This window comes from Natator depressus, chromosome 1 (genome assembly GCF_965152275.1).
Source record: "Natator depressus isolate rNatDep1 chromosome 1, rNatDep2.hap1, whole genome shotgun sequence".
Classification (NCBI taxonomy): Eukaryota; Metazoa; Chordata; order Testudines; family Cheloniidae; genus Natator; species Natator depressus.
In genome coordinates this window covers 228,976,157-228,988,211 of record NC_134234.1, presented here as the reverse complement: position 1 = coordinate 228,988,211, position 12,055 = coordinate 228,976,157, and the positions used below count along the sequence as shown (strand labels likewise).

Sequence of the window (12,055 nt, the reverse complement as noted above, 5' to 3'; positions counted from 1 at the left end):
GCCTGGACTATAAACGGATCTCACAGCTTTTAGTGATGAATTTGCTTTGGAAAAGAGTAGTAGTTTTACGATAAATGGAGACGTATAAATAGCATAAATGTTAGAAAAACGCTGCTTATTGAAAAAGGGACAATTACTTTGCAATTTGGCTGAAGCTTCTTCAATATGCAGAGAGAGAGAGAGAGAGAGAGCAACCAGAAGTTGCAAGTAAGTCTTTGGGATCCCATCTTTGTTTTATAATAAGCATGTGAAAAGTGCTTGCTTTGGTAATGGGGTAGTCAGGGCATTCTTAAATTACTGGCTTATTCTCCCTGAATAGTTTTAAATATTCTCCTGATTCATGTTTTCCCTTTCTCTCTGCTGTCAGCAATGGTGGGGTTTGTTTATTTATTTATTTATTGGGGCAAACAGCCCTCGTGTAGACGAGGCTTTCTACTTCCCGGCCAAGCACTAGTTAATGAGACTACTTTTATTTGCAGAATTGGGAGCCCATGTTAGGAACCAATTTAGACTGAATCATGCTGAAAGGATAAGTCTAGACCAGTGGTTTTCAAACTTTTTTTCTGGGGATCCAGTTGAAGAAAATTGTTGATGCCCACGACCCAACGGAGCTGGGGATGAGGGGTTCAGGATGTGGGAGGCGGCTCTGGGCTGGGGCAGGGGGTTGGGGTGCAGGAGGGGGTCAGGGCTCTGGGCTAGGGGGTGCAGGCTCTGGAGTGGGGCTGAGGACGAGGGGGTTGGGGTGCAGGAAGGGGTTCCAGGTTTGGGGGGGTTCAGGGCTGGTGCAGGGGGTTGGGGTGCAGGAGAGGATCATGGCTCTGGGCAGGGGCTGCAGGCTCTGGAGTGAGGCTGAGGACGAGGGGGTTGGGGTGCAGGAAGGGGTTCCAGGTTTGGGGGGGTTCAGGGCTGGTGCAGGGGATTGGGGCACGGGGTTGGGGCATGGACTTACCTCCGGCAGCTCCCAGTCAGCGGCACAGCCGGGGTACATCGTGGATTGCACTGCCTCCCAGAAGCGGCCAGCAGCAGGTCCGGCTCCTAGGAGGAGGCTCACGCCCACAGGCACTGCCCCCCCCCCCCCGCAGTTCCCATTGGCTGGTTCACGGGGCTTGGGGTGGGGGCAGCGCACAGAACCCCGTGGCCCACCTACCTAGAAGCCAGACCTGCTGCTGGCCACTTCCAGGGCACAGCGTGGCGTTGGAAAAAGTAGGCACTAGTCTGCCTTAACTGGGTAGCACTGCTGATGGGACTTTTAACGTCCAGGTCGACGGTGCTGACCAGAGCAAGGTGACCTGGTACTGGGTCACGACCCATGGTTTGAAAAACATTGGTCTAGAACCCATGTATGAGTCTAGAACCCAGAGCTGAAGAGCCTGGGAGAGCCCCAGGGAGCACTGTGGAGATCAGACACCACAGGAAGTACTGCCCAAAGGGTCCAGAGTGACAGCAGCCTGTGGCCTTCTGATTGGCCAATCACAATATTTAACCCTGGAGGGTAACCAAGGAAGTTGTCTGGGAATCACAAAGACTTCTGGCCTGCTGTGACTCCAGACCTCATCTTGTTTTCTAATCTCGTCTCTGTCCCCATCCTGACTCTGGCCTCCTGATTCCAGCCTGGTAGCTGTCTCTGATCTCCAGTCTCTGGCCATACCCTGACTCTGACCTGTGTTGATCGATGCTGGCTCTAGCGATTACCCAATCCCTGCTCACTGACTACCACTTTGTGGCCATCCTTGACTTGTAGACACCAGCCCAGCTATGACCACCAGACCACACCTGCTACATCTGGTTCCTTACATATATCTAAACCCAGTTTCAGTATAGTTCCTTAGTTCAGATGGAACCCAGTGGGGTCAGGTCCTCAGCCATTAGACTCTAGCTCTGCTTTTTGTATGTAATGTGAGGGAGTCAAAATGTATCCAGGAACAAGTTACATATTATGACTAGAAATAACTAATAAAATGTTCTGTTAGTTTTTTAACATTTCTTGTAGTCATATCCATAAAACTATTGTTACAGGCTCAGTTAAGTTATATTTATGCACCAAATTAAGCTGTCGAGACAAATCCAGCCTGTGTGTAAATTGTACATGTCTACTGACTTCCTTGAATTTGGCCCAAGATGTTTCATGACTTAATTGGAAGGTTTGTCTTAATAAAGACTGTGGAAGGCTGTGTCATATATGTAATATTTAACACAGAGAAAGAGGATGATTGTTTAAGATAGTTCAGGAAGTGATTTAGATGCACATGGCATCGTACTGACAAATAAAATTAGCAATTAGAGTTGGTTGAAAATTTTCTGTTGAAACTTTGTGGGACTTTAACTAAATGTAAGTTATCACGAAAAAGGTCTGTTTTCCTCAAAATATTTTGATTTCTATGTTGGGTAACTGAAAACTTTTGACAAAAATTATTCTTCTTTCCTGCCCCCAGTTTTTGGCTGAATTGTTTTCAGTTTTCAGCAGTTTTTGGCCACAACTGAAACATTTTAACTTTTCAGGATATCTGTTTTTCAACGATAATAAAAACTGACATCTTCTGTAGGACGACATTTTTTTTTCTGATCTGTTCTTTTGGCAGGTCCCATCCTTCAGGAGTTCAGTCAGCCTGGACTGAAGCTAAACAAGGAAAAGTGAGTTTTCTGTCTACCCTAAATCGAGGTTTTTGGGGTGGACAAAAAACAAAGTCGTAACCCTGACAAAGTAAAAGCAATTCAAGAACTGAATGCATCAACGTATGTACCAGAACTGATACGTGGCCTAGGTTAGTAAATTACCTCAGACAATACCAACAAGACCTTTCTACAGCAACAAAAACAACTAAATGAACTATTAAAGTCCAACACATCATGACCATGGGTGCTAAATCAAGAAATTGACTTCAAAAAAGGTAAAAGAAATTATCTGAAGAGCTGCAGTTCTCAAATACTGTGATATGAACAAGTCCACAAGGATGAGTACAGATGCAAGCAGCTATGGCCTAGGTGGTATATTATGGCAACAATGTGGATCTGAGTGGAAGCTGAATTTTGCTCTGAACACTCACAGAAGCAGAAAAATGTACACAGTGAGTGAAAAGGAGTGCCTGGCAAGCCTACTGGCATGTGAGAACTTTTACATATATCTGTGTGGGCTGGATTCTTTTGCACTGATAAGAGACCATAAACCTCTTGTAACCCTCTTCACTGAAAAAGACCTTGGTCAAGCCACGCTGAGATGCCAACATCTTTTGATCAGGTTAATGCAATTTAACCCAGTTGCTCATTATGTTCCTGGGAAAAATTTGGTAGCAGCAGATGCTCTACCATGGAGTCAGTATCTCACTCAACTACCTGTGAGCTCAAAGATGATGTAAAGGTGTATGTGGATGCTACAGATGCATACAGACCAGTGTCAGAAAAGAAACTACACCCGTTACAAAAAGCAACGTCAACAGACACACAGCTTCAAGGAGTTCTAAGTTACATTAGGGCCGGCTGGTTACGTGGCTGTTGCGAAGTATTTTTCCAGGTTAGGGAGGACCATGATGGGCTTTTAGCTTTTTAAAAAAATCTATGTTTAAAATAAATGTTCAAGAAAACCAAAAGTTAAATCAGAGAATTTTAAATTTATTTTTAAAATGACAATGGAGAGCCTCCACGTTAAGGCTGTCGTTGCTCCAGCTCAGACCTCGGCAAGAGTCTTGGACAATGGTTCTCATCCCATGTGTTTTATTAACTAGGCAGAAAGGGCTAAATGACAACCTTAGGGCTAAATCCTGCAGGTTTTACTCAAGCCAAGCTCCCATTGACTCCACTGGGAATCCTGCATGACAGAGGACTTCAAGGTTTATCCTTGAAGCATGGATTTCCTTGCTACCAACAGTATAATTCAGAATGTAGTCACTATTATTGATGGTGGACCATTTCTATGTACCATTATTTATCACTTTTATATTATATTATTTATGTATCATTATGGTAGTACTTAGAGGCCCCATTGTGCTAGGTGCTGTACAAGCACATAGTAAGAGACAGTCCCTGCTCCAGAATGTTTACAGTCTAAATGGATAGAAAAGACCAGTGGTTCTCAACCTGTGGCCTGCGGGGCCTCTTATGGCCCAATCAGCACAGAGCTGCGGCCCATGTGACATTCTCAGAGCCATATAGGTAGTACTGGATGCAGCCCACAATGGTAAATACATTGAGAGCCACTGGAGCAGACAAAGGGTGGGAGGGGAAGCAGGTGAAGTTATTTGCCTAAGGTTACATGTAGTGGCAGAGCCAAGAATAGAACTGAAGCTGCCTGACTTACAGACCCGTGCCCCATCCAAAGAACACTCTGTCTTCCACAGGACAAAAAAACAAGGTGAATCTCTTTTTCTACATTTAATTAGACATAGGGGATAGCAAACTGTTCAACTTCTCAATCCTACATTTATCAAGATTTTGCTTCCAGCCTGCGGAAAAGCTCCCACTCGGTGCTTTGTTTTCATATTTTCAGGTGCTAAACTGGCCAGTTTTTATCTTGTAAGATAGCCTTGGTTCTTTGAAGTGATAACATCTGTGATCAAAATCTTGTACAGATAACCATGTTGTGTTTTTGCAATTACATTCTGTTTGCTTGTTGTTAACAACCCATGCAATTTCTAGTTTCCCATAACAAATGTAAGGATAATTATCACGTAATCTGCTGGGTACAAATTTAATTAATCCATGAAAAATAGTAATAAGTATCAATTAAATACCAAGTACTGTAGGTTTGTCTTAGGTATCCATGTGATAGGATAAATGGACATGCAATTATGATAGCTATATTTCTTTGATAGTGGCTATCAGAGCCTTTATAGCCTGGATGTTGTTTATTTTGGGACCTCAACTCATAATGGGCTTCCAACGTGCAGGACAATTTCAAATTTAACATGGGAATGAGGGGCGTATTACTACCTAAGAGTGAAATTAGCCTGTGTGGGACTAAGATGTGCGTACTGCTGGCCCTGTGCACTGGGATAAATTGCACCCTAAAATGCATTGATCAGTGCTCTTCTTTTAGGTGCTTTTTAGCTCTTAGGTAGGGCGAAGATCAATGTGCTCTCCACTGACTTGCTGCTAGAAAAACCCCAGCTTCCACGTCTCTGGTCTGTCACCAGTCATAACAGTGGGAAAGGGGGAGACCACAAATATTCACTGATTCTCTTCACTGGTGCTATGGCATGGGCTGTCAGAAAAGGAAAGATCATCTGGCCCTCAACAGCTCCTGACTGAGTGAGAGGGAGAGAGTTAATAGTGGAAAGGGGATGGGAGAAGAGAAAATGGTGAGAATTTTTTAGGGGGAAAGGACAAATTGCAAAGAAGGGGGACCCCACTAAATAGTCACAGTGGAAGCCCCTAAATATCCTAATGCCAGCCACCCTGAAGCTGACACACAATGGGAGTCTACTTATCTCCATGTACTTCCATTAATACAATGCAGGGCTATAAGTAGCACTTTTCTGATTTGCATCCATTCTTCCCTCTGTTGGAGCACTACAGTTTGATAGGGAAATATAAGGACACTTAAAACATACAATGAGGTCCGGTGCTTTCAATTAGGTATAGAGGCAAAAAGTCAAAGGATGTCAGGTCATGTGACTCTCTTACTGGGGAAAGGAGAGGATGTGAAAGCCCAGTGCTCCATGCCCGACCACACACGCGAAGCAATTCCTTGATCAATGCATCCACTGATCGTAGATGAATGGCTGCTGCTCATATTGAGAGGCACACAAGAAGCAGCCAGAACAGTCTATTGAACAGTTAATCACGGGAGCCACAACAATTTTCCGAGCTCCTTTGACTGCTGCTATGTCACATTATTCTAAATTGCTTCTCATCAAAGTTTGCGGAGCAGAATACAGCCATTAAGTCTGGCAGCAAAGCAGCTCATTTGAATTTGTCACGCCCATGAGCTCTGCTCAGCTATTTTAAATAAACCTGGGTTACACTGGCACAGTTGACATTTGCTAGTTGAGGACAAGCAGCACAGGGTGCTCAGTGTGTTTTGTACAGACAATAAAAGCTCTGAGAGCCAGGAAAACCCTTTGGGGGGTCAACTTGCCAAGCTCCTGAGTTTAACTATGTCTCAAATAAAGGAACGAGAGAAACTTCCAGGACATTTTCTGCCTTTTTAATCCATTTTTTATTGTGTTTTTTACTTTTTACATTGAAATTATTCTCAAAAGAGTTATGCTCTCTCTAAAGCAGCCCATGCCTTACAAAAAACAGTATGTTATCCAAACCACCACTCCTGTAATAAGAGTGCTTCTCCTTATGAGCCAAATCCTGACATGTGAGAAGTCTCATTGATATTGCATTGCAGAACTCAGTAGTGCTACCAAATAGGATTTGCTCTGATGTATTTAGGATATTGTGGATTACGTCTAGGACTATGCTCTGGCTGCTTTGTGCCTCCATGCCAGAAAGCCAGCTTAAATGGCTACAAGAGAAGTACACTTGCATACAGGGAAATCTCTGGGTAATATAAGGCCAGTGAATCAGCATCACTTCATGCATCCGATGAAGTGAGCTGTAGCTCACGAAAGCTTATGCTCAAATAAATTGGTTAGTCTCTAAGGTGCCACAAGTACTCCTTTTCTTTTAGTGAATCAGCAGTCCATCTTTTTTCTGTCAGTGTAGCAGCTATAACCACAAGAAAGTGGGTGGGGCCAGAGCATCACTGCACTCCAGCTATTCCCAACTGCAAAAACAACCTCTGAGGATAGTGCCAAAGGCTGCTCTAATTCATGCCAGAGACTATCAGCCCTGAGATGGTTTTAGAATCCTCGGGCTGCTAAGCTGCAATACAGCCACCATTGCCCTCCTTCTCCTGAGATGTAGCAAACACAGCTTGGATGCAGCTGAGTGTCTGGGCTTGTATCTTTAAATACACATTGCTCTTTGATACAAGACTAAGAGATATAGCTATTTGTGAATACAACAGAAATAGCCAGAGGTAAGAAAGGAGAAACGTGCAAATTTCTGCCCGAAACCTAAACTTAGTTTCTTACTTTCTTTGAGACATCAGGATGTTTTTATTTAGCTCCTCAAGCTCTTTCATGGCTAGATCCAGCTGTACTGAGGATAATGTCCTTTGGGTTTTCAGCTCTTGCAAATCTATTTCCTTCTGGGCCATGAGAAGTTTTAAATTCTTTAAGTCCTCGTCTTTCTTCAAGAGTATGGTATCCAGCTCCTCCTGTCTGAGCACACACAAAATATCAGTCAGATCCAAAAAATAAAGATTTATTCTGCTTCCATTTTTAGAAAAATGAAAATTAAACTGTAATAAATTGAACCAACGAACCAACAAAACAAAAAATAGGGCCAGATTCTGGCTGCTCCTACTCAGGTGCACAATGGGGGGCAGACAACACATGGAGCTTTCTCCCGCAACCCCAACTCCCAAAACCTTGCACATCTGTTCAGCACAAAAAGAATACCTCCAGCCACTGCCACTACTGAAATGGGTCTACTTTCCAAAATGCAGACTTTTCAATACCATATTCTTTATAGGCAAGGTTGGTAGCACTACCTATTATTAAGGTTGCCCAACACTTCCCATTATAAGAACCTGTTTTCACTTGCTTATAACTTTGCCAAACATTAACTGTTTGGGCTCAAATTTTCCATGCTGGGTATTCTACCTTAGGTTGAATTTTTTTTTCAGCCAAAATAGTTCAGCTATTTCTGAGACCAAGGCGAGGGGAAAATATACTTTGGAGCACGGACTTGAAATTTGGCAGGATTGGCCTTTATGTCAAGAATGTGCATTTTGCCTTCCTCAAGAAAATCTACCCAAATTATAAACTTTTGAAATTTGCAGTTCACACATATTCAGTAGAGACTTGTTAAAACTTTGCAGCTTCATTCCTTGAAGATTCTGCCCACACTAAGCATGCTAATGAACTCCCCTTCATTACACAGCCCTGGTTCATCCCCAGAGCAGGTACATCCTGTGCAGAGAAAAAGGACAAAATGTGGAAAAAATAGTATGTGATCATGTAATTAAATGCATCATAATGCATATGCACAATGGAGCTGATTAAAGTTGCACAGGCAACCTTAATTCCGGCATTTCTTAACTTTTGGATTCTTGATTTTGAAACCTTATTATTAATACTGTTTTAACATGGCTTGTGTGCAATATTTTAAAATAAGTTGACAAAACTGCTGTTATTGTTGCTTAAATTGTTAACTCAGGGTTCTGGGGGGGGGTGTTCTTTTTGATACAGTACATAAAATCCATTAAGTTATTCTGGTATATCCACATGCATGCAATCATTCCTTGCTGTTTTCTTGACCCTAGTTTGGGCTCCTAAACTGTAGTCTCAGTGAGTGCTATTAAACAATACAGTACAGTAGAATCTTGTCATTTCTCATTCTGTTAATCTACAAGGCCAATAATTCTCATACAAGAAGTGTGGTCTTATCCTACTTCTCTGCAAAGATTTAATTGCATACACAAAGCAAAGCATGGAGGGCAAAGTTACCTTTGTGCAGTGGGCCAGCACGAGGCCTGTCTGTCACTTAAATCCCCATTAAATCCCTATTTTTGCATAAATTAGATGCGATGGTGATGGTGTTACAGACCTGATTGAGTTCCCGTAGTGGACAGTCACCAGTCTGTTGTAATTGGTCCCAACCTCTGGATCCCACGTTTCCAAGCCAGTGGGTCTGGCCAGCATCTAGTCACAGTCTCTAGCTCTAAGGAGCAGACTCCCTGTCTGCCACCCTTGCCTAAGATGTGGGACTCTAGGGTCCAACTGCCCTAGACCCTGAAGTCAGTGCTCTGACCTCCCAGTTGCTTTTGCATGCTTTCACCAGAGTTCCATCTCTGTGGGCGATTTAACCCCTCGGGGATCATGTGGCAGGTAAAGCAAGGAACACAGGCTTTGCACAAGGGCTTCTAAAACCATAGTAACATTGACTCAAAGCATACAAGAGTGCAGGTCATTGGGCAAAACAACAAATGCCTTTACACACTCCCCACTGTGTCTATGCTCAGCCCTTCTTCTGAGCCATTGGACCCACTCCGTGTTCGGGTGGGTAGGACCCTCCTGCCTCTCCTTCTACTGCTGGCAATGGTCAGACTCTGAAGAAGAGGGAGACTGGAACTGATCCTGCCTTTAAATAAGGTTTCTGCCCCCTTTGCCATGTGACCAAATGGTCAGCTTCAGACCTTTTTCAGGTGTCTTGCCAGGAAGTTCCAGACTCCCCTACAGTCCAAACTGGGTTTCCTTCAGCCTGACCAGTCTCTGTAGCAAACCATTGTCCTAGGGTGGATCCTTGTGATTAGGAAGAAAATCATTGTTGATCACTCTTGTGTTAGTCTATTCAAAGAGGTGTCAAGCATTACAATAAGCTACTTTGGGTTGTCCTTGACATCTCTAGATACTGTTGCCAACTCTTGTGATTTTAGCACATCTTGCGTGTTTTTCTTAAAGCCCAAGCTCCTGGAATAAAGACATTTCATAAGAATCTCAGTTGTATTTGGGAAAAACAGAAAACAAAAGAAGACAAAAAAAATAGTACATTTCTAGTCCTCACAGAGCTGAGAAAAGCTTGGAAATGTGAAGCTAGTGTACCCTAAAGCCTCAGAAACCACTATGTGAAGAATGCAACATTTATTATTTGTTTTTAAATTTCACTGTTTCTGGAGGCTTGATTCATGGTTTTTGAATGCCTGAGGTCGGCAAAATTGGATATCACAAGTTCCTTAGGGCAGGGAATTTCTTTTATTGAACTGTAAAATGCCACACCCACCTTATTGCTCTCTTTAAATAAGAAAACCAACTTTCCATCAGAACTCTGTATTCGGTGCAGAAGAAAACAAACCTGCTTTGGGATCTGGTTTCCATTTGAGGATTCTTGTATCCGATGATTTCAGTTCTCATCTCGCCACAATTGCTCACTTCTAGTTGTTCCTGAGGTGCAGGCATCTCCTTCTTTACATATATGCCAGAAATGGCAGCCATCCCATCTTTTAAATGGTGAGCCCCAGATGACAGGTCAATCTACATGGTAAAAGATGGAAGAAATGGCCACTTGTAACTGTTTTGCCAGCTCAAAAACTGGTCATGTTGTAATCAACCTCCTTCCCAAGGTTTCCTATTTCAGACCTGACCCTGCAATAACAAAGCTCCCATTGACTTCAGTAGTGTAGGATAAGGCTTGCCTTCCTTCTGCCCCACGTTAAAATCCTACAATTTTGTTTTGCCTTTGTCACTTAGGCCCACATTTGTAAAACCATGTACACAACTTTACAAAACTGGAACTTATTCACTTGTGTATTGAATTTGTAAAATGAAAAACCCATCTCTCAGACTCAAGATGATGGACTCTGGACTGCTCTGAAACACCCATTCACTGAGAATGCAGTAGGATCCAGGAAGCAACCCTGCTATTGCTCTTTTATGGCTTGTGGGAAGGGTTATTTCTCTGTGATTCTGCAAAACCACCGTTTATCAAGTGCACTTTATACAAACTCAGCATGGAGTCTGGGATTTGACCTTTCATTAATATGAGGCAATAGCCTCTGGTACCATCTAACCAGATCAAAAATTACCTAGCATTCAAAATCAGTTTCCCACTGTAGAATGGAGCACTATTTTCTTGTTCGTGTTGTTGTTCTAATTCATTTCTAAGGCTAGAAACTCTCTTGAGTGTGGGAGGATAGAACTTCTTCTCTGATGCAGAACAGCTGCTGCAACTCATTGGCTCATATGAGATGCCATAAAACCAGTAAAGCGATGCTACATTTCAGACTATGGTTAGTATTATTTTTATTACCGTAGAACGTAGGGGCCCTACCAAGACTAGGGCACCATCATGCTAGACACTATACAGGCACGCAGTAACAGATGGACTCTGTCCCAAATAAATTACAATCCAAATAGACAAGACGGACAATAGCTGGGAGAGAAAAGAAGTATTATTGTCCCCATTTTATGGATGGAAAACTGAGGAACTGTGTGGAAGGGTTTTCATCAGTAATTAACGTAAATGAATCTCATTGCTTTGGACTGCAACCTCAGAAGATGAAAATGCAGCAGAAACAAAACAAAACAAGACTGAAATCTACAGGCAGATCCTCAACCAGTGTAACTAAGTGCGACTCCAGTGGAGCTGCATCAGTTCATATCAGATGAGGATCTGGCCCCATATCTTCATTGGTAGGCACCCCAGGGTGAAATTCACCCCATGCAGAAAGGTCTGTGTCCTGCTTAAGCGCCACTTAAGCCTTCAAAATGGTGCACGGACCCTTGGTACTAAGAGAATTTCACCACACGATAACAGTAAATCAATATCTACATCTTTATATAGTTATCTAACAACTAGGGCTGTCGATTAATCACAGTTAACTCATGCGATTAGCTCAAAAAAATTAATCATGATCAAAAAAATTAATAGCAATTAATCACAGTTTTAATCGCACTATTAAACAAAAGACTACCAATTGAAATTTATTAAATATTTTGGATGTTTTCTACATTTTCATATATATTGTAGTCTGTGTTGTAATTGAAATCAAAGTGTATATTGTTTTTATTACAAATATTTGCACTGTAAAATGATAAACAAAAGAAATAGTATTTTTCAATTCACCTCATACAAGTACTGTAGTGCAATCTCTTTGTTGTGAAAGTGCAACTTACAAATGTTGATTTTTTTTGTTACATAACTGCACTCAGAAACAAAACAACGTAAAACTTTAGTGCCTACAAGTCCACTCAGTCCTACTTCTTGTTCAGCCAATCACTAATACAAACAAGTTTGTTTACATTTACAGGAGATAATGCTGCCCTCTTCTTATTTACAATGTCACCTGAAAGTGAGAACAGGCATTCACATGGGACTTTTGTAGCCAGCATTGCAAGGTATTTACATGACAGATATGCTAAATATTCATATGCCCCTTCATGCTTCTGTCATCATTCAGGAGGACAAGCTTCCATGCTGATGACGCTTGTTAAAAAAATGTGTTAATTAAATTTGTGACTGAACTCATTGGGGGGAGAACTGTAGATCCCCTCCTCTGTTATACCTG

The 12,055-nt window shown here is 42.3% G+C and overlaps 1 protein-coding gene across 9 annotated transcripts in view; it reads right to left on the bottom strand.

Annotated features, from left to right (window-relative positions):
- The window catches only part of LMNTD1 (lamin tail domain containing 1), a 295,666-nt gene that overhangs the window by 225,119 nt on the left and 58,492 nt on the right, over window positions 1–12,055 (bottom strand). For 8 of the 9 annotated variants that reach the window (XM_074937313.1, XM_074937330.1, XM_074937350.1 and 5 more), the window contains exons 2-3: window positions 9,844–10,022; window positions 7,020–7,208 (exon numbers count right to left, since the gene is read on the bottom strand). In XM_074937313.1, the coding sequence (XP_074793414.1) occupies window positions 7,020–7,208; window positions 9,844–9,983 (329 nt within the window). In that variant the 5' untranslated portion in view covers window positions 9,984–10,022. Of the gene's footprint in view, window positions 1–7,019; window positions 7,209–9,843; window positions 10,023–12,055 lie in introns of those variants that run through there. The other variant, XM_074937367.1, reaches the window with a different exon arrangement.